Below are 23,763 nucleotides of genomic sequence, written 5' to 3'. Positions count from 1 at the left end.
CATATTTTATGACTGAAAATTAGGTGTTTTTTTTTTTGTCCCTGGAAAAAATCAGACTTCATGATTCGTTTTTTTAAAAAATAAAATAGAATCAGAGTGAATAGTTTTCTAACAAAGTTACAGATATTCCCTGGCAATCGAATTTTATTTAGAGAAAACAGTAAAATACGTAATCATTACTAAATGTAACTCCTTCTTTTGACCAGTGTTATACAACTTCCTATTAAATTGACAGTCACAGTTGCACAGTTGTTGCTCACTTCACTGCCAACATGTAAAGTATGGGAGGGATGCCTTAACACACTTGTTTAATATGCCATAAATGTGATGCTTCAAGTCTAAGGACGATTAACAGCACTTGCCAATAAAGCTACAAATGGTTATGCTAAAGATATGCTCGGAAGGGAATAATGAGAGGTTAGAAGATTTAATATAGTACTTTGAATAACTGAGTTCATTACCGTTGCGTATCATTCATACCTTCAAGTGCTTTTGCTAGTCAGCCTTTACCTCCTCAAATGAAATTCTAAAATTTGTTTAAAAAAAAAGAAAAAGAGAGAGAAGAAAATAACAAAAATCATAAAACCTAACTGACACTCTTATCTTCATTCTCCTTTCTGTAATCACTCCCTTGGGTAAAACAAAATACCGTAGACAGCCTTGAATTTAAATATATTTTACATTTGGGGACATTTAAATGCCTCCACGGGTCCCGGGAGACTGACTCGTGTGTCTAGAAGGTAGATGAAATGCTTTGCAGTCGAGTGAAGACATACAAAACGGAGAGGATCATGTAACTGCTCAGTATGCCATATGTCCTTGTCTGTCAAATTCACTTCTGCAAGCATCATCAAGCTGCACGGCAATTTTTTTTTTTTTTCAAAATGAGGATCTGCTTTTAATATCAGTGGTGGAGCCTGTATTTTCAAGACACCACTCAGCAGCAGACTCAACCATTTTTGACATTTAAACTCCGAGTCCACCTGACTTCAGATACTCCCCTCTGCTATTTTACCTGAAATCTTATAACATTCTGAGACAAATCAAAGAGACGCGTTAACAATATTATTTTCTTGAACAGCTCCTGGCCCTTTGGGGATAAAAGAAAGTGCCTTAAATACATTTAAATCTATGACAAACTTCCAACTTATTGCCTCCTCCATTTCAGAAATTGGTGTTCTCCACAATTTCCCATTTGTTATTCTGTGCATTAATTAAAAAAAAAAAATTTTTTTTTTTAAACCACAGAGAGAGACATAAGAAAAATCTTAAAAAGAAAAAAAAAAATCCATGTAAGTAAAGCAGCAGCAAAATGCCCTAAGCTCCCAGGGCCCTTCCAGTAGCCCAGCAGGGGCCCTGGGCCGGACTTACGTGCGTGGCGCGCTCGGTGCTTGTGAGGTCGGCTGTGATCCCTTTCCGAGCGTGGATCTTCTCCCTGCTCTGTGCCTTCTGATGAGACTGCAAAGGATACCAGAGAAGGAGGTGCTTCTGACTGCCCTCCTTCCACTGGAGAATCCACACACCCCTTTCCTGCCTGAAGCCTGCACCCTTCCGTCTTCTGCCTGTCCAAGCAGCCGAGTATCACTTCCACTCGGGGCAGCCCCGAGTCTCCTGCTTCACTTCCCTGGATCACTTTTAACTCTTTGCCACTGGAGAGCTGGATTATCTTGCTGGACCTCAGAGAAGCCTCCCCTTTCTCCTTTGTGGGGACTGAATTTATGTGGACGATCCCACTGTGGTGTACATGGGGAGGATCTGGGTCAGGAGACTTGGATTTTTCAGCTCCCACGAGAGCCACCACGGGGACATTCGTGACCTTGTGTCTCTCTTGTGAAAGGGACAGTTGTAGCTCAACCACAGGGCCTGGCTGCCCAACTTCTGCCTTCTCCCTTAAGATAATCTCGTCTGCTAAGCGTCCTGTTTGGGAGTCAGGCTTCGGGGATGCCACATGGTAGCTCAGGCCTGTTTCTTCTTTTATGCCCCCAGAAAAACCAGGACCACTCCCTTGGTCCTCAGCTAGAGGAGCCCCACTCCTGACTGAGGCAACGTACAACTCTCTGTGCTGGTTCTTCGCGGCTGGTCGAATCTGCAGGGTGGTGCTTTCCACGCGCCCCTCATGAGTGAGATGCTCGGGGGGGTTGTTTTCAGTTTCAGAGATGGAAGTCTCATTTACTCCACTGGATGGTCTGCACACAGAAAAAGCAGTCCAGAAGGTTAAATCAGAGTGTTACACCTGCCAAAGAACTTTCTGACACTTTCATGATACATGATACAGTCAAAATATTTCCTCTTAAATGTCAACTGCAACATATTTGAGAGCAGAAGTTGGCAACATGTTTATATTATTATTTAAGGATCTTCCAAATAAACTTTTCTTTAAAGCAAAGCAAAAATGCTTACAAAAGATTATGGAACCTAAATCCATCCTAAATTCAGCTTTGGTTTTTTAAAAGCACAAGTTATAGCTACACGGATGTCCAAACTTTATCTGTAATTATTTGGGTGTTTTCAAACAACCACGTTTGTTCTAATATGACAAAGCATTTCAGTGTCTTACTGACTCTAAGTTTAGGTCTGAACATTGCAATGTCATGTAAACATATTCAGCAGCTTCAGAGTAATATTAATATACAGATAATTCAAGTAATCCTTTTAGAGGCTGTGTTTTCTTGAAAGGAATGAAATAGAAGCTGTTTTTCAAGCTCCAGAGAGCATGTGTTTTGTAATAAGTGGACCCCAGCCCAGTACTCTTGTGTAAAGAGAAATCCTTTCCATGCTGCAATGAACCATTGAGTCATGGAGTATTTATAATCGGAGATGTCTCCCCTTCTCCCATTTGAACCTGTCTCTCGGAGCATTTCCTTATAGGATCTCTGAAGTCAAACTGTTCCTTTATCTCTCAGCTAAGAAGCCCAGCTCTGTTCACCACCATCCTTTGCCTTCGGCCTTAACCATTCCCAGCTGGTTTTGCGAATCTGGGTTTGCAAGAAGCAATGCCAGTTTATGGGTTTGCAAGAAGCAATGCCAGTTTAAGAGTCAAACGACTTCTTGCTAAAACGCTAATTTAAACTCTGCTTTTAGAAGAGAAGCATCACTCACAGAACAGCTGTAGAAGATGCCTTCATGTCTCACATTTGTAAGTTTTTTTAAAAAAGCAGCAGTGTCCATCTCTGCCCCTTTCCTCCTCCCTCAAAATGCCCCCCTGATTAATGCCAGATCATCATTTGAAGGGAGTGAACCCCTACTCAAGGGGCTACCCAAAGGAATATACCTTAGAATCTGTCTGATAGAATTTCTGACTAATGTTCAAAATCATTGCTCCTAACTTTGCTTTTGACTGCATTTAGTAAAGCAAAACTAAACAAAAACAATAAAAAACTAACAGTCAAATGAATTGCGGCTTTCTTTAAGGAAGTAATCTGTAAAGCTTCCTGGTAATTAAAAAAAATTATAACACAGCATTTTAAAAACATGATGAGAGCAAATTAGATCTTTCTTATATAGGAAATGATTAATACACTCCATGCAACTAAACTTGATGGTACCTAAAGGTCAGAGAGTTTTAATTTAGGAGGGCCTCGGATGGAAGTAGATTAAATCACTTTGAATTATGTTAGCAATCAATTATGAAGCTGAGAAGAGAGTCATTTGAATTTATTCCAGTCTTACAGAGTATAATACAGGCAAATGGATCATATAAATGTTAACATTTACTGGTAGCAGAAGCAAAATGGATATACATGAATACAAATCATGAGAGCACTAAAGGTTAAAGATTTGTCCTTAAAATGCTCATTTCCTTTCAGTCTACATAGGGACAATGTTCAGATACCCAGAACGGTGGTGGTGATGATGATGATGATCATGATTGCCTTTGGGCTGATTTTAATTTGAGATTCCATTCAAATCTCATCAATTAATTATTTATTTTGCCAATGTCAAAATACTTAAGAGAAAATAATCATCATCATAATTCCAGTTATTAAAAGTAGCGGAGACCTAGTTAATTTATTTCTGGAAGTAAATATGTACCTAAGGCTCAGCTTTAAATCACCATGGATTTTCCCAGTGATAGCCATTGTAATCAAAACAAGAACCAGCAGGGAATGTCCCAGACCACAAATATGTTCCAAAGAAACTGGCCTCATTAAAAGAGTAAAGACATTAAAAAGGGAACAAATTAGAAAAGGTTTTCCCCTTATTTGGGATGTGATTAAACCTTTAACAAAGATGGAAGTCTTCAAATACCTCAGAGATTTATGGATGATAATGGCAAACGCTGTGTCCACCCTTGGCAAGACACAGTTTTCTTTTAAACGTTTAGTTTTCTTTTAAAAGCAAAGGGCAGCTTTATAATTAAGTAGGATCCTAAAGGCTTAGACATTGGGCTTGCTGGGTAAATATTTAGATGGGAGAGTCTAAGAATAGTGCTACATTTCTTTTATTTTCACAAGATTATGGCCCTACCGAGTTCATGTGTGAAATAGAATCAATAGTGAATGATTATCAGCAGGGTAATGCCACACGTCGTGTTTCTGCAGAGTTAAGACAAAACCTGGAGAGCTTTCAATTCTGTGTGAGATTGTCCTCTGGCATCTTCCTGAAGGCTGCTCTCCAGGAAGCCAGAACTTTCCTTTCTGGAGGCATTACGGTGCATGGTCAGAGCCTCACTTGCAAAGTCAGTAGGGATTTGTACATGGTCCTGTGGTTTGCACAGGACTGTAAAAATGCTGATGCTGTCGCTTTTTTGTGATTGCCCTTGTTTTCTTTTGTCTTAACCTTTAAAGTTTACTACTGCGTTTTTAAGCAATTAGGTAGGGAGGGTGGTATTTGGGGAGATCAAATTAACAAGTGATTTCCATTAGTAGTCCACAACCTTTATTCTAACCATCTGCTTTTGTCCATACCCAGAAGGTTTTGCTACAGGTCCTGACAAGCAGAAATCGAGCTGCTTTTAGGGGGTTTTGTTGTTCTTTTCCTTCTCCTAGGCATTCTCTTTGTATAAAAAAAAATTGTTGTACAGTGTAACAGTTTAACACTTAAACATTTTTTAATGGAATTGATTGCTGTTCTTTTTTTAAATTTGAATTCCAGTATAGTTAACATACAGTGTAATATTAGTTTCAGGTGTACAAAATAGTGATTCAACACTTCCGTACACACCCAATGCTCATCATGACAAGTACCCTTCTTAAGCCCCATCTCCTATCTCCCCCCCACCACCCCCACCACCACCACCCCACTGGTAACCATCAGTTTGTTCTCTAAAGTTAAGTTAAACATTTTTAATTCATCAGTAAATCTGGAATTATAATGTAGTGATCCTGACCCACCACAAAATCTTGACCTAGAAGTATTAAATTATGTTCAACATACTGAGCTTTCTAAGGAGCTCGTCTAAAATACCTAAGATTTTCAACAAAGTTCATGACCCAAAAATTTTCAAGTTAATTCTCAATTAACCAGAAAATTAATTGCCATTTTTCAAATACGGTGGTTCTTCTGTTTAACTATACTACCCTTCTACAGAGCAACCCCAATTTCCCCATAAATGACAAATTATATATTTAGTAAAAGCTATAGTCATTCCCATCTAACTTCAGGAGAAAATCAATATTCCAACAAATCTTTTGTACCTTTTGATAAGCATTTGGAGAGAGTCCGTTATGCTCTCCATGAGCTTGATGACTTGGGGGTAGGTGAGGTCTGCACAAGGGTTGCCATTGATAGAAACCACTTCATCCCCCTCACAGAGCCCAGACCCAGAGGCTTTGCTCTGGCTTCGGATCTGAGTGGAGTGAAAAAAGAAAGAAAGAGTTAGAATCATATAACTTGTAAAAAAAAAAAAAAAAAAAATCCATGCCACCATCTCTGAGAAATGTTTATTTGGGAGGTAAATAGATCTGCAAAGTATAAAATCAGCCCTGGTTTTTAATCCATCTGTTGACCAAGAAGACCATCTTAAACCCTTCTGACCCCTTTCACGCACACAATGTATTATGCACCATCATGTCAACATTTAATTCATAGCATTGTAAGTGAATGGAAAAGGAACGTAAATCTATAGTAAAGGAACTGGAATAAAAGAAATAAAGAATAGAGAAGAATGAGGGCAGACATGTGAAAATAATTGAGTTTACATTAAAAATAATCGTCACACTGTGAAGTTTGATCCCAGTCAGAGAGTGACCGCTCACATTCAAAAAAATGTTAAAAGCTTTTCCATTGTGGAGGTGGGTTGAACACTGACTGAAGAAGGAGATGTAGGGCAGGACAATTTAAGGAGAGAGCAGTACAGCTAAATGAACTAATGAAAGCTGTCCCAGCATAATGGGGAAGTTAGGCAGCCAGGATATTAAGAACTATGTCAAAGAGAAAAATCCTTTATTGAAATCAACTATTGAAGTCTCGGTACGAAGCAAAGTTTAGCAAAAAAGAAAGAAAGAGAAAGACGATTTTGCAAATAATAAAAACATCCCTGCTATAACGATTGTATCATATTCTTGCCCAGAATGACGTGGAACAAAAAACTGGCTAAAAACCTAAAAGAGAACTTTCAGAACCTGGAAAAGAGAAATTTAGAGGAGTAGAATAATGGCAGAGAGCCCCCACCAGCTCCTTAGTGAGGAATAACTGGAGGTTTATATCACGTATAATTCGGATTATGGTAAAATGTCATGCCGATTATTCTCCCTCTGCCCTTCCAGGTTCCTTCTCCCCCTCCTCGGTGCTACATCGTGCCAGTGGGGGACCAGCCTCTAGAGACAGCACTGGCTGAGCTCCCTGCAAGCTGCTCCCGTGGTTGGATTTGGTCAACAGTAAGCCCCAACAAGTGCTCAAAGAGCAAGAGGAATGAGAGATCAGGTAGACAGATGTTCTCCCTACTGAATGTGCCTGGTCGTGGTTTGGCAATGGCTCCATTCCTCCATCTAGAGAGTCACGGCTCCTGTCTGTCTGCCTCTCTCCCTTGCCTTAACTCTTGCGAGATTCCAATTAACGCGTACCATCTTCTTGCCTCTTCAGGCTTTTTATCTCCGGGTGCTTCATTATCATTTGGTGGTTCACTTAAACCTGCCTTTAGTCCCTGCATTATATTATCTTCAGTTAACCCTCTGAGCATGCCACCTATTTCCTGCTGGGACCCTAAGTGATACTAATGTGGTTAGATGTCACTTTATAATGTGAGTTTACTAGTTCTCCATGAGCCATGTAACATGTCATACAATCTGAAACTTAATGGCACTTTAAGATCCTATTCTAGATATTTTCCACCAAAATGATCACTTTCTCACTATTAAAATCAAGATTCTTTTTTTTTTTTTAAAGATTTTATTTATTTATTTGACAGAGAGAGACACAGCGAGAGAGGGAACACAAGCAGGGGGAGTGGGAGAGGGACAAGCAAGCTTCCCGCGGAGCAGGGAGCCCTATGCAGGGCTCGATCCCAGGACCCTGGGATCATGACCTGAGCCGAAGGCAGATGCTTAACCACTGAGCCACCAAGGTGCCCCTAAAATCAAGATTCTGAGTCCAGAGAGATCAAAGCCTTGTCAGCAATACTTCTTGAAGAATGTTTTCATAGCCAGGCTCATTTCTGACTGGGCGTGAAACGTATTTCAACTTACCTCCAACAGCTGCCCACTAATCGATAATCCGCATGTTGACTAATAAGGTTTAAGTTTCTATCTCCAGGTGCATTTACATGTTAAGTGGCACTCTTGAAAGTAAAAGATACCTTTAAGTGCCAAAACAATGACACTTGTGAAGTTTAAAGTGATTCAGGTAGTTTTGCTCTGGGAAGGTCTGTCCTTTGATGGTCATAAATTATAATCTACAGTGGTTTCCTGTTTTCTGACAAAACTATCTCATTTTTGTTTTGGAAGAACATACTAGTTTATTGCAAAATATTTGCAAGGCTATAAGGAAGCAACAAAAGCAATGAGAAAGAGAATCTGCCCCCAATTTTGAAAAATATCTATTTACCTGCCAAATATATTTGTTTTGTTTTGTCTTGCATGAAATAATTAAAATAAAGACTCACAAGAGAGCTGTTAATAAGTCAGGGATAAAATAATATCCAACAGTGAACATTTAAGTTAAGGTTAGAGTTGTTTGTTCACATTTCAGTCATTTAAATTTATTTATTTATTTTTTTATAAAATAAGATGAGGTGGATAATAAAGCATTTTTTGAAGCATAAACCCATTCATTCAGTTGAGTCAGATGTACTAGAACACAGACAGGAAATTCATCCTTTGGAGGACCAAAGAGGTTTTATGTTTCTAAGACAGATGTATCATTACACCTTGTACCGCTCAAGGCCCAGTCTCAGGGGTGGGGAGAAGGGGTTTCCCTTTTATCGGCAGTAAGTTGTGTGAGTTTTAAGCAACTTCATGGGTTTGCAGAACAAGTTGAAAAACCGATCCTTGGAAGAGAAATAAATCCCCAGCTTAACAGAGCTGTCTATCATGCAAACGTTTTGCTTGATGGGAAAAGGGCAGTTCATCATTATGCTTGTCAAGTGGAGCTTTTAATGGTATCCGAATAAGCAAAAGCATTATGGGAGGAGTAGTTAGCATTCCTTCAGAGCATGCATTCTGAGGTCAACATTCAGAATCAACTGTGGCAATTGTGTTTCACTGACCTTTTACATCTGTCTGAACAGCAGGAAATATTTTCCTCAAGAACCATGTTAAATGTGGGGATACTGTCCTTGCCACAAAGGTTTTTCTGAAAGAACTACTCTTCTTCCATTTCTAATAGGACTACCAAAACAAACAAGATGGTACGACAGTGTCTATTACGCCCAGACATATCCTTTGCAATCACCAACTTCACCAATATGGCTCATTTATTAGTGTACAAAAGATCCTTACCTTATGTTGTGTGTAATCAGGTATTTTAGAATGTATATATTTGTGTATTATTACGTACATGAGTAAAAATTCTAACTCCCGAAAATATTCTTATTTGTGAAAATGAAATACACTGTCAGTAGTAAGTTTGGATATGCAGATCATTAGCGTTGACAATGCTGAATCTCAGTGAATTTATCAACCAGTCCTCTTCTTAGGCCATTAGTGCTAGAGTCATAAAATATGTAGTGGGAGAGAATGCCAACTCAGAAGGAAGAGAGAGTTCAATTGCGTAGCTCCAATGATTACTGGCTGACTGAACTTAAATAAGTCATATTACACATTTGAGCTTTAGTTTTCTAAAGTGTAAAATAGAGCTAATGAATTTTATTTCTCTAGATGGTTAAAAAGGATTAGAAATAATATGTACTAAGTTTATGACACACGCACAGCTCCTAGAGGTACCCAAGAAGGGGCAAATGCATAAAAATGAGTTGGTTTCACACACACACACACACACACACACACACACACACACACACACGAAAGGAACATGCCAAGTAAAAAGAAAAGCTATAAAATGTTGGTACTTTGTCTACAAGGTGTTTGAAAATAACTGGGTTTATTTTCAGTTTTTATGCCTATATTTGGCATTAACTCATCATAATCTAAAGATAAATGTTATATCTGTCTTTTCCTCAGTAAGTACACATTTCATAACTGAGAGGTGAAAGAAGACAAGCCTATTTATTGTTTCCCAGCAGAAATAACAATACAAATATTTAAATACTAGGGGCTTATCTTCACTGAGCACTTACTATGCTAAGCCCTCTACATGCTTATACCGTTTATCCCTACAAAACCTCAATGAGAAGTATACGTACACTTCCATTTGTGAATGTTCAGATGGACTGCACCCAGGCGCCCCCTATCATGAATCTTAGGAGTGTAGCAACAATTAGCAGAGGCCGTAAGGAAAGTCAGGGAGGAAATAAAAACTTGCCCAGTCAGTCCATAACCTGGGAAAGAGAGATTTTGTTTTATTTGGTTTTCTTTCTTCTTCTTTTTAAGATTTATATATATATATATATAAGGTATTCTTTAAAGATTGGAAAATAATCAATATTATGACCCAGTATGTTAAAAGTTCAAACTCGAGTGTAATTATCTTTTGCAAACTGTGATTTGACTCAATACGAGCATGCAATGTATGCCTTTTTCTTGAGACCATTCCCTTAGACACTTCATTCCACATCTAATATATTAGACAGAGAAGGGGTTTCTATCCATAAAATACTGTATTTCCTATTAGCATCTCTCAGTTTGCTCAGACCACAGAACTAAGAGATACTGGTAATGTAAATATTTACCAAAGACTGTATTTTTTTGCTTACTGCTTCTTGATCCATACCAGCAGAGATTTATTTTACTACAACCAAGTGAAAATGGAAAGTTAGAGCTTCTCTGGGAAATTCAACAACGTTATTTTCATTTCACAGAATAAATCTGGGAAAGGTTTCAGCTATGCTGATTTGGTTTTAGGAGTTAATAATTCCCTGGCAAAATGCAAAAAGTTTCTTTTTCTATTCTTTTATCATCACTTCATTTCTAAGACTTCCAGAACCGACTAGAAAGCAGGTATCAGATTTGAATTCTCATAGAACTTTGTAGTTGAACTATTTTGTCTTGTGTAAATGGCATATCAGTTGTGTCAGCTTGCTGCTGGTGAGACTAAATCTTGTCTCAGGGGCTGCATTTTCACGGATAGCTCATTGACAAGTCCTGTCGGAACATGTCACAGTAAATGGCAGAACCAAGACAAGTAGTAGATTCCACTACTCTATCTAGTAAAATATATGAAAAGGAAAGAGGAGATTAGCATAAATCTAACTTATCACAGGTGGGCTATTCTCAATCCATAACATGAAGTCCCAGGGACCTGGAGATAACTAAAAGAGGATGAGAGAGATGATCTCAGACAAGTAAAATTTCAGAAATTAAAACATTCTGATGGAAATTGGAAAGTAGTCTATGATCTAGCAGCTCTTTCTGAAGCTCCAGGCTTTCCTCAGTTTTCCGCTTCAGGCCTTCAACAAAATCCCCCTCGTATCTCTGAGACAGACTTAATAAGCATTCCCTCAGCCCAGCTGGCTCTCACACGGAAGCCCCAGGTAGGTCTGCATTCCTCAGCTGACCAGAGAAATGGTCGGAATGGTCACTGGGAGGTACAGCAAGAGCAGTGATGATGGTAGATTAAGTTTTAGAAATTAAGGAAATAATCCGACTTTTAAAGGACCAGATTCTGAACTACAAACCTCCATCTTTGGTGGTGAGTTTCCTAGTACCAAAGATGAGGTCACAGGATACTGGGAATTCATGTTTACGGTGGTACGGTATTTCTGGAAATCAATAGCAAATAGCAGTATAGCTTCAGGATGACAAGGCAAAAGAAAACAAGGACCAGAATACAATGGAATAAAAGCAGTAAGAACCCCAGGAAACTCTTTATTGTGGGAAGCAAAAGGCATCTGGATCTTAGTGCGAAAATTCAAACAGTGCAAAAATTCAAACAGTAAAATAGAGGGGGAGAAAAGACTTGAGAAAATACCTAGAATATGGTAAATAAATATGAAATATAACTAATAACTGAGTAAATCAAAAGTCAGTGGAGAAGACCGTGGCAGTGTTGGACGGACTGCTCAGCTTGTGTCCCAAGCTCATTCGTGTGTGCCTTGGATGTCACAGAGGCTGAGAAGATACAGCATATCCCAGACTCTCCTGCAGCCAGGGCCCTGGGTGTGGTGTAGTTCTAACCCAGCGGGTGTAGCTGCAAGAACACTTGTATTTGGGATTGAGTTCCGCGGAGAGGGACGTTAGACTGTGAGGCACCCATTTCGCTGGTGCAGATCTGGGAGACGATTTTACTCTGGATTCAACGCTTTTGCTGGCAGCTTCTTAATCCCAGATCAACGCTAAGGTGTGTAACCCTAGACCCAGCGCTGGGCCCAACGGCTCCGGACTCCCCCTGCTTCCGTATTGTGGCAAATGTTGCCAATCCCTTGGGTAGCCAGTCGTGCAGTGTTGTTTGAAGTCATTCCTGGAGGCCCTGCCTCAAGCCTGCCTTTCCAGATCGTTCAACAATTCTACAAGTACTTATTGAATTCCTTTCTGACTAAAATAACTAGAGAGGTTTCTATTTTCCGCAAATGAACCCAGAACTGATACAGAATGATAGAATTAATGGCAAACACAGAAGGTTAAGAGAGGAGCGGCAACTAGTCAGATACAGATAAGAAAAAAAGATGGATACAGACTCCGATACTTCAAGACAGGAGAGACAATGCAGAAACGTATACCAGATGAATGGTATGAGGTCACCATCTGCTAAGAACAAAGGAGGAAGGGCAGGCAGAGGGGATGAAAACTTGAGGACAATGAAGGAAGCTCAGAAAAGCCATTATAGAGTACATACTAGGAAATCAATACAAGAGAAAGAAGAGCTTTGTGAAGAATTTGTAAAGAAGAAAGTGAGATGATGATCAACATGCACAGTTACCTCAGACAAATGTTCTAAAAGGACAGTAGTTGATTACTAAAAGGAAATGAGGCTTTTCTCCATTAAAGCATTGACAAGTGCATAAAAAATTGAATAAGGCATTCAATTTACAAAATGTTTGTCTAAAGAGTGACAATAGATCTTAAACTATATTCACATCAGGTCACGAGTGCAAGTGCAAACAGACACTAGGATTTTTCAGTTATTCTATCCTCAGTACCTCAATTCAAGCTCAATAGCCTGTTTTCATGTTGAGTTTTGTTTTGAAGGCTATGAACTTTACTGCTCTGGTCACTAATACATGTACAGATACTAGGCAAAAAATTTTCCTTTTGGACGACTGTCTTTCCCCGTAGGGACCAAGTCACCATAAAAGTAAAAAGCATTCCTGGTAGCAACCTTGGAAACATTCCCGGAGTAAATAACTATCTTTGACAGGAATGAGGGCCCTAATCCATGGGGCTGCATACTTCAGGATCTGCATACCAATGTGATTTCACAGGCAGAAACGATGCTACAATTTAACTACTATGAGCTCTTATTAAGCAGCCACCATGATGCTAGAAAACCAACAAGTACAAATATGGAATGGTATTCTTTGCTCTTCTTTTCTTCCTAAGAATGTAAACATCCTAGCTCTTTCAGGAAAACACTGATGGACCAGAGCCTATGTGGACATGTCCCTGTCTGCTTGTTTTGTTGGATTAAATGTGAAAGACAGCATAAAGATTTTTGACCCATAAGGAACATTCCTTCTATAAGCATTTATACAGAATATTTTTAAAAATGCTTTTTAAAGAATTCATTAAAAAGCCTATGTGAAATCTAAGACTAGATAAATATGTAATCAGTAGAAGCAAAATTAGTCAGAAAAGACATCAGAACTAGAATTCACTACTTTCAAATATCTGTTTATTTTTATGATTTTGTTAGCTGTACACATTATTATTAGCTAAATAATTATTATGCTGCAATACCTCACCTAATACGAATTTAGTCAGTCATCTAAAGAACCTATAAGGGGAGCCTGGGTGGCTCAGTCGGTTAATCGTCTGTCTTCGACTCAGGTCATGGTCCCAGAGTCCTGGGATCAAGTCCCACATCAGGCTCCCTGCTCAGCCAGGAGTCTGCTTCTCCTCCCCACCCCTTCCCCCCCCAATCCCCCCACCCCGCTCGTGTGTGCGTACTCTCTCTCTTTCAAAAATAAATAAATAAAATCTTAAAAAAAAAAGAACCTATAAGTAAGCTCAACAGTCTTTTGAGTGGTCAAAATACAATAATAAATAAAGCTCACTAAGACTTCTGTGCATCACTGTAAGTGTCTGGGGCCCTTTCTCATTCTATTTGTTCAATTTTATATAATTCTGATAAGGTTTTTTATTTGGTTTACAGAAAATTAGAAATAGAGAGGCAAACGTGCATCCTGTATAAAGAAAGATGTTACAGTTAATACAATGCCAAAGCAAGAAGGTAAAAGCCAAAATTTAAAAACACATCAGAATCTTAAAAAAAAAAAAAAAGACTCCGAATACAGGATCATTTAATGAAAGTGTAAAAAAAACTCTCACACGCTCAATGAGACTTGATGCCTCTATTGTACTTGAGTGAAAGAGTGAGCATTAATAATAATGATCTCAGTCATTTGAAAAGTTTCAATCAGCTTTACTAGATTGATTAGATGCAGAAAAACAGGTAATACCTTTTAGAGAGTACCATCCCAAATAGCTAAAACAAGATTTGCTATTTAAAGGTATAACTGGATCTGAGGCATTGCCACATTAGGTACTGGATTAGAGTTCATAATCTGAGGTCCTAAATACTTTTCTTGTATTGGTGTTTTTACTGAAATGGATTAGTTTTAGACACTGACTATGTCTCACATATCCAGAAAATGTATCTTTCTGGAATGCCCTTTGGCCATCTGAAGTTTTACTATATTTGACTAAACTAGATAAAGCAGTTTTTTCTTCAGATGGCTCATACATAAAACTACACATAAAGAAGGTAGACATAACATTAAAAATGTCCTCCCCATGACAAGGGTACAGATTTTTAAAAAAATGTATAAATTCTATTATTTTGCTCTAGTAGCAAACTGGAAATCGTACCTTAATTAAGCAACCAAATCACGTGACAAGGCATTTAGGGCTTCAGGGAATCGTTTGCCTTTCAGGAGAATGAAGGAATCCCCACCCAGATTGCTAATTCTATGCCTCGTTGAACTGCAATACACACACACACACGTATACACATACACACATACATACATATAAGATCTGTCATGGTGCTTCCATTTTGGAAAGGATCATGTAAAATTTTTGAGGAGGTTTTAATTAGAAAACTGTCAACAGTACAAATTTATAAATATTTTGCATAGTTTTAATCCAAGAAAGTCACTGACTGCACTGAACATTTATTTTAGTAGGAAAGTGGGGTAAAAGACAATGCCAATGTTGTCTTCACATAACTGGAATACTTGCCGCCAGCCCAGCCACAGGACCTGCTGAGCCATCTGGCTGCAAAAAGGAACAAACTAGCTGATGCGGAAGCCAGGGGAAGTTAATCAAGGACTGTGCCCTTTCAAGGAAGGGCCTGGGTTAAATGGTCACTTCCAGAGCTTTGGTTAACTGGAATTTCGTTTAGCCCACCATCAGTATTTAAGAGTATGTGACCCAGAGCAACAATTCTAAACCTTTCGGTCTTAGGACCCATTTGCAATCTAATGAATGATAGCAAACTTCCAAAATATTTTGTTCTTAGCGGTTCTATTGATACTTACCAAGTTAGAAATAAAAAGTGAGACATTTAAAAATTGTGTTCATTAATTAATTATAAAGTACAATAACAGGTATGTTAACATAAACAGTATGTTTTTATGAAAAATAACTGCTTTTTAACACTAAGATAATTTAGTGTAAATCTCTTTAGTATCTGAGCTTAATAGAAGACAACTGGATTCTCATATGTGCTTCTTCATTCTGTTGTATTAATGTTGTGTTGATTAAAGTGTATGAAGATCTAGCCTCACACAGATATATGTATGTGTACACATATATTATATATATATATATATATATATATATATATATATATATATATAGTTGGAAAAGGGAAAAGTATTTTAATAGCTTTTCAGATAATTTTGGATATTTTTCTTTGATACTACATCAAACTCAACAAGTGGTAGTTTCTAAAGTTGCAATGTGAAATTTAAAACCACAGCAATGAACTTTTCATACTTGGTTACATTAAAATCCATTGGCGTATTTTGCACTTTGAATGGACCTTTTACCGATTCATGATTCTGTTACACCACACATTGTCATTTGGAAAATATTGATTCACTGAGTCAGGCAGATCTTCCAAATGTTGACACACTTCATTATACAAATATACAAAATCACCCTCCTTAATATCATCAATGTTCTCATCAGAGAAGTCTTTAAGTATTGAAAAGCTGTCAAATTCACAGTGGCATATGAAACTTAATTTTCCCTTGAAAGTTCAAATACTGGCAGTGTTTTCCTTGAAGTGACAGGTTCATTTTGCTCATTTTTTAGAATGTATCTACTGAATGCCCAGTCTGATTAACCACAGTGTGTCTGTCAGTCATTCTTTAAAGTAAAAATGGTGAAAAAAAAGGCTAGTAGAGCTTGCAATTAAAAGGATTGTCCAAGTGTTTCCTCAAGACAAACGTTGTTCTTCAGTATTCAGTCAGAGTGCTTTATGTATATTTTCATTTTGTCACATAGGATATTAAAAATATGTGTGCTGAAAATTTAATAAAATGCAAGCTTTGGGGCACCGGGGTGGCTCAGTCGGTTAAGTGTCCAACTCTTGATTTTGGCGCAGGTCATGATCTCAGGGTCGTGAGATCGAGCCCCGTATCGGGCTCTGCGTTCAGTGAGGAGTCTGCTTGGGATTCTTTCTCCCTCTCCTGCTTCTCCTCCCCCACTTGCGTTCTCTCTCCAAAAACATAAATACAATCTTTAAAAAAAAAATGCAAGCTTTTACTGCCTTATCAAGAATATCCTGATATGAAACCAGAATCTTGTTTCTTAAGTCACCTGGTGACAGTGAGGCATACAATGACTCCTAGTACAGGTAGGAGTCATTGCCCTGAAGGCTACGGTGCAAGTGGCTTCAGCCACCTTTGTTTTTTGCGTCATCGGTGCAAATGTCAACACAGTGAAAAAGAGAAGCAACAATCTTGGTATTATTATGAAAATCATTTTGAACTCATGGATCTCCTGAAAGCATCTCAGAGCCCCCTGGAGGACTGCAGACTACACTTTGAGGGCTACTGATATAAAGGGACAGACATATATGATATGCATCTTCGGCATCCTGGGTCTCTGAGCTGGAGAGAAGGAAATTCCATCAAAGGCAACGCAAGGGCAAACAGCCCAGGGAAGAAAAGGCTGACCGAAACCAGGAAGGGATGCCTTCTGAAAACCTTGCACTGAGACAGCACACCTGAAAGCAACCGTGAATTCCGACTAAAGGCAACTCTGGTGACCTAGGGAAATGAAGAAGCTCATTGTTCGGCCCAGTTCTAGAGATTCAAAGTCTACTGTCTGTGGGAGGAGAGACAAAGGGAAGGAGAAATTCTTCTCCTTGGGCTGGAATGTCAAGATTGCATTGGAAATAGTCCCCATCTAGTTGCCAAACTACTGGCTAATTCAAATTCATTGAGCGCTGTGACCGCAATACAAAGATCTTTGTGTTGTTTACAACCCAAAGTATGTCTTGCACACAGTAAGTGTGCTGAATAAATGACAATATGAGAAAATCGAATTTTACTCCGATGTCTGTCTCACTTCCCTCAGTACCAGGGCCAACAGTCACTCCCAAACCTACTGTGTACTTTGTATTTATTCTCTTTCTAGTGTCTTGCAGGTGTGAGATTACAACAAAGGTCTCATGTGAGAAATAAGGAACTCCCGGTGTATTTGGGGAAATGAATCGGTCTTATCCGATACTGCACAGCCGGGAGAACGGAGTTTTCCCCAGCAGGGGCCATGGTCACACGGCGACTCCATAAAGCAACTCTGCAGCTGCTCCTGCCAGTCACTCCATTTCGCCATCATCCCTCTGGCCCCAGAAGAGGTAAAGTCACAAGGCAATCAGTAAAACCTAAACCTTTCCTAAGTATGGGCGTCGTTGCAATTTATGGAGAAAAGCACATGAGCGGAGGCAGTGCGAGGCGCCCAAGCTGAGGCAATGCGGCAGGTGCCACCGAAGTTCAGATGTGCCCTGTCTGCCTTGGCAGGTCCGCGGGAGTGCACCAGGGCTAGGGGCGTGCTTTCCAAACCTAGTACTTCAAGAAGGGAAATCGGGGTCATGCCAAGTGCCCTCTGTGTCCATGTAAGTGTTCTGTTAATGCATTTTAAAACCAGTCATGCCCCCTGCTGTGATTGACTAATACTTCTCCTGTTTATTTCGGATTGAGGAGAGCCTACATGAACGTCGTCATCTTGCCAAAAAATCTTGGGCCAGAACCAGCCAAGGAGAGCCTTGCGGGGACAGGCAAGAGCCTACTCTCTCTCTCTCTTCACCTAGCCAGAGGTCTTTCTTGAATTTATGTAAGAAAATGGAGCTGGAGCTTTGTTTTTGTTACTTCATTTGATGAATTAGTTAAGTAAGTAATTATGCTACATATTTACTGATTGTCTTTAATGTGACTGATAGTGTTCTGGGTTCTAAAGTCAGTAATGAATACTGTCTTCAACAGCTTTATATTCTTCGGGGGCCTGGATGGCTCAGTCGGTTGAGCGTCTTGACTCTTGGTTTCAGCTCAGCAGTTGTGGAATCAAGCCCTGCCTGGGCTCTGCGCTCAGCGGGGAGTCTGCCTGAAGATTCTCTCCCTTTGCCCCCTACCTGCACTCTCTCTCTCCCTCTCTAAAATAAATATATAAATCTTTTAAAAAAATCTTTATATTCTAAGATAAATAAATTGGTAGATAAGTGTAACCCCACATGATAACTGCTATCATTCAAGTCAACACAGTAAGCAATGAGAGCACACCCAGGGCAGTACTGACAAGGATTCTTGGAGGAGGCAAGGTTTCCTAAAGGACAAATAAACGTTAGCCTCATGAGGAGGGGGCAAGGGAGATCTGAGATGCACAGACATAGCACCTAGGACACAGTGAGTGCTCAGGGAGTGCTGTTGTAGGACTATACTTTCACAACACAATGCCATCTCCAATTAATACTATAGTATCTCAAAGAGTACTTCAAAGCAATTGCCTGTTAGCTTGCAATTCAAAGTGAGGTTCCCAGACCAGTAGCCTTGGAATCACCCCAGAACTTGTTAGAACCATCGAATCCCAGCCCCCAACCCATATGGATCAACTGCATTTAACAAGATCATCCATAGGGGCACCTGGGTGGCTCAGATGGTTAAGTGACGGCCTTCAGCTCAGGTCATGATCCTGGAGTCCCGGGATTGAGTCCGCATCGGGCTCCCTGCTCAGCGGGGAGTCTGCTTCTCCCTCTGACCCTCCCCCCGTCATGCTCTCTCTCTCTCATTCTCTCTCTCAAATAAATAAAATCTTCAAAAAAAAAAAACAAGATCATCTGTGATTCATATACGTATTAGGGTTTGTGACATGCTGTACTAAAGGCTCATCAACCAGTGATGGCCTTCTAGAATAGTGGTTTACAAGCTTTGGTGAACATCAAATCTCCGGGCAGGACTTCCAAAATGCAGAAACCCAGTTTTTATTCCCTATCCTCCATGGAAACCAAATCTCAGAGGCTAGGACGTGTATATCTGCATTTTTAACAAGCTTTCCAGGGGCCCCTGAAACTGGTGTTATTTTCTATAAAATGCTGTAGGGAAATATGTTGTGGGGCCAACCATTTCGTGTGTGTATGTGTGTGTGTGTATGACAAATAGACTGATCTGTACTGAGGAACTTTCTTTCGAGGATCATCTCATTAACTCTATTAAGCTCAAATAACCAGACTTTTCAAGGAGACTAGAAGATGAGTTTATGATCATGATTTTCAGATTTTTTGGCATATTCTTTTATTTTAACAATACAACTTCTACTATTCTGAAAACAAAGATGTTCCAAAGCAAGACTGTCTGGATTAGAAGTGGTAAATAAAATGTGAGCCAGAGTGCTGCTAAAGACTGCTTACATGGAAGCACCATTAGCTAAATTTTATCCATAAGGAGTTCATGCAGACAAATAACTAGTTCTTCAAAAATATATTGTGTATATTTTATTGTGTAGCCTCCAGCTATAGAAAAAGCTCCAAGTACCATTTGAGAATACTTGTGCTAAATGTACAATGCAAATATGACAACACATTCAAATTCTGATTTACCCTAACTATAATGTTTATTCTCTAGCTGGTCACAAAATCTAACATGCTAAAGACGATAGATTTCCATTTGTTCTTGATTTTCATTTGAAACTAAATATGATGAAATTCCAATTTCCTCTCTATTATTACATAAATCTGAAGCAAAGAAATGGAATCACCAAGTGCTTGTTTTATAGGAAAAATTGTCTCCACATTAATTACATTAGTTGTGCATAATATTTGGAGGAAATGGAATAGTCAAATGGCAGATAAATATATTAAAGTAATTTAATGAATTAAAGTTTGGTATAGAAACATTTGAGATAACTCAAGCAAATGTATAACAGCCTATATGAATTATAATTTAAAGGAAAAAAATAAACCACACTAATTTTTTGAGACAAGGACTTTCATAATTTGCAAATTATAAAAGAAAATTTATGAAATACTGAGTTTTCTCCTCGTCCTATGAAACAATTTGGATTTCGAAGAAAATATCAAATTGTTTCCAATTTTTTTCAAATGAATGGGAATCATCATTTACAATACCACAACATAATCTCTGTCACTGTTTAATCTCATTTATATTTGCTAAGACATGCTTTCTTTCATTCAGAGTTCGCTTTACAGAGAAATGAAAAGCCAGTGAAAATTAGACCAATGTGCTTACAAGTTTCCACAGCTCATTTCACCTCACTCCTGAAGGCATTCATTCATCTACCAACTACTGAGTGTCTCCAGCAGCAGGTACTGTTCCAGGCTTGCCTTCCAGGCTGGCCCCGGAGACTAGGTAGAACTTGGCAATTGGACCTCCATCTTAAAAGGCTGGTTTTCTGACATGCCCTGATAACCACAGATAATTACCAGGACCAATAGTGAGAGGGGCACCTAGCCCCATGAGAACTGATGTAATCCAACAACAAATACGCTGCTTTGCTTCATTTATTTGTTTGTTTGTTAGTATGTGCTTTATTTCATTTACTTGTTTGTCCCTCCCCATCCCCCTCCCTGTTCTCTCTCTCTCTCTCTAATAATGGTGTCTTACAAATTCTTCATGGACTATAATTATAGTTGATGGACTCAATTTGCTTGTCATTTTCAAGGGTGTAAAGAATGGTTTCTTGTGCCTGGCTCTGTATCTTACAGATTCCTTTATTAGCACATTTATATCTGACATGTTAATATTCCTTGAAACAAAAGCAAAAGTATGAGATGACGTTGTTAACATTGAAATGTATAAACCAGATGTTCTGTCCAATATCAGTGTTAAAAAATTTGAAACCCATATCAAAGTGGGAAAGAGTGTGATTAGAAGAAATATAGATTGACACCCCTGCACCAAGAAGTTTCTTTGATGTTTGAATTATTAAACACAAATGTACTGGATAATTTGTATTCTAGTAAAAGACCTTCTTTTCCTAAGAGTGTTAGTTGTGTCTCCTTTTCGATGAACACTCTGACTCCATCTTGAATAAGTTCTTCATCAAAATCTCCTTTTGTCTTCATATATTGTAAAGTGTAAGAAAGGCAATGGTTAGGACACCAACTTTCATGCCATCAAGTTCAGGCTTATCTGTAAGAAGTTTTGTATTGTTTATTGCTAATGGTGTCAGGGTGAATGTGGCCTGGGTGGGTTGTCACTTCTCCTTTCCCTCACTTACAGCTTCTTCTTGCTAGGGAAGGTGACATCTTTGCCTTTCTGGCACCCCAGTGCCTCTGGCTAAAGCTCTGAGGATACACTAGCTTCTCTCTATGGACATACTGTGGACCAATGCATTTTCTTTTTACTATCAAACCATTTATTCTCTTTGCAGAATATAATAGTCATAGTTGCGGAATGCTCCAATTGGGTATGTGTTCCTAGACTAGCTTGGTGTTAATGCTATTTTGAAATGATTATTTAGTGGTTCGCAGCAATGCTATTTGCCCCTATTGTTTTCCAAAGGTAGATATTTATTTGCCATTTTAAAACTTTTCTCTGTTATTAAAAACAAAGGTAATTTTTAACAGTTCCTACAAACAGGCAGACCTGAGAATGCTAACTCCTATGTCAGGAAAGGAGAAAGCCAAAAAGCAACACAATTTGCTCTGTAGAATTCCCTCAACACTCAGGACTTTGCGGGAACAGCTCCCTCTTGAAGTAAGGATGGGGGTAGCGATGAAAACAGGAAGGTTAAGAAGACATTAGAACCTCCCAGTACCGTTTCCTAATCCCACTCAGCCAAGCAAATGTCCTCTATTAGCCCTACAGGACACTGGGCACAGTTGAAGGTGGATGTGCCAAATGGAAAAGAAGGACTTAAGTAAAAGAGTAACTACTGGATAGCGAGACACCCCCCACCCCCACCCCAAGCCCCCTTCTGTCTGCCAGGACTCTGGCAGCTGGACTTTATACCCTTTTGGAAGAAGACTGAAAGATTCTGATTAGCTAATTAATAAAAGTAGAGGTATTAGGGCTTCACCAAGAAATGTCTCAGTTTGATCACTCTACAGTAAGCAGATAGCCAAGGAAATCTATCTACTAATCTAAAGGAAAGCTTCTACTGTAAAAGACAGGCCAAAATGAGCAAAAAGCAAACAGAAAAACTGCTGGGAGAGGAAAACACCAAAAAACATTATCACTTATATCTTCAGAGTGATATGAAATTCATGAAATAGAAGGATATAGAGAAGAATGAGACAGACTCTCAGAGATGAAAAATATCTCAGCAGAAATGAATAGCTCAACAGAGTTTGGAAGATAATGTTGAGGAAATTTTCTAGAATCTCCTAGAAGCTAACAGGTTTAAATATCAAGACAAAGAGATGAGAGTAGAAGGAAGGAAGGAAGGAAGGAAAGAAGGAGGGAAGGAGGGAGGGAGGAAGGAAGGAAGGAAGGAAGAAGGAAGGCAGGAAGGAAGGAGGGAGGGAGGAAGGAAGGAAGGAAGGAAGAAGGAAGGCAGGAAGGAAGGAGGGAGGAAGGAAGGAAGGAAGGAGGGAGGGAGGGAGGAAGGAAGGAAGGAAGGAAGGGAGAAGGAAGGAAAGAAGGGACACAAATAAGTGTGTAATTTGAAAATAAGAAGGAAAATAGCCAAAGGTAAAAAAAAAAGGGAAGGAGGAGGGAAAGAGGGAGGACGGCGGTGGAAGGAAGGAGAAAGCACAAGACATAGACCTTCCGTGCAAATGATAAAACTGAATTCTAAAAAGTGGAATTAAATGTTTTAATTAGTTCAACCTGCTTATCTTTGCTTCCTGTCCGTCCTGTCTACCTCCCTTCCCCTTTCTCCTGGAATCCAGCCCTGGCAACTCAGACCGTGATGAAGTCATAGGCTCCAAAATATGGCCATGGTATGAAGGCAGCAGCACAAATTTTTAACCAGCATTTCAGCACCACACCATAGTGCCGAGAAGGGAACCTTGTGTAATGGGAACAACTATGAGCTTGTGCTATTTTATTAATCCAGTGTGGTGATCCCTGGGTGTTGCATTACCTGCGTGTGTGTGTGTCTTCTGAAATCTCCTATTTATATGGCAGTCATCAAGAAGTCTTCCTCTTCTTGAACATGGCAAAGGCAGAATGGAGATAACTCAGTATTAGCCCTAACTCTGGGGTTCTCACCTATTAGCAAGGTCTTTGACATTAAAAGCAAAGAAAGGTTCTCAAATGATGACCTTGTCTGATATCCCCTTCTTTTGACTCCGCCTCAGCATGTGTCAGTTTCTTGCTCCTTATCACCTCATTTAGTCACCAAACATTGCTACCTGGGAGGAAAGATTGATGGAGTGATAACTGGCAGCTCTCTCGTGACCTGCAGCCAGTGCATCTCCATTTGCTTGTTAAAAGAGTCTTGCTTTTCCCCAAATAGACCCATATTTTGAAATTCCTTTCTGTTTAACGTGCCATTCTCCAAAGCTCTTTAACTTTTCCTTTGCCAGATCCTCCAGAGGAAAAATAACTTCTTGGGCCAGAACATGTTGGTATTTAAACATCTCTACTTGAAAACCTTTTATAAATGTCAGGCAACAGTGCAAACCTTGAAAAGAGTAGTAGAT

General features: G+C 39.2%; 1 protein-coding gene across 3 annotated transcripts in view; it reads right to left on the bottom strand.

The window, feature by feature from the left end:
* The window catches only part of SYNPO2 (synaptopodin 2), a 166,128-nt gene that overhangs the window by 33,119 nt on the left and 109,246 nt on the right, over positions 1–23,763 (bottom strand). For 2 of the 3 annotated variants that reach the window (XM_078069181.1, XM_036091771.2), the window contains exons 2-3: positions 5,637–5,788; positions 1,372–2,186 (exon numbers count right to left, since the gene is read on the bottom strand). In XM_078069181.1, coding sequence (XP_077925307.1) covers positions 1,372–2,186; positions 5,637–5,788 — 967 coding nt within the window. The remainder of the gene's footprint in view (positions 1–1,371; positions 2,187–5,636; positions 5,789–23,763) is intronic. The other variant, XM_036091772.2, reaches the window with a different exon arrangement.

Source organism: Halichoerus grypus, chromosome 3 (assembly GCF_964656455.1).
Source record: "Halichoerus grypus chromosome 3, mHalGry1.hap1.1, whole genome shotgun sequence".
Lineage (NCBI taxonomy): Eukaryota > Metazoa > Chordata > Mammalia > Carnivora > Phocidae > Halichoerus > Halichoerus grypus.
Note: the sequence above shows the minus strand (reverse complement) of the source record. Positions and strands in the feature narration are given on the sequence as shown.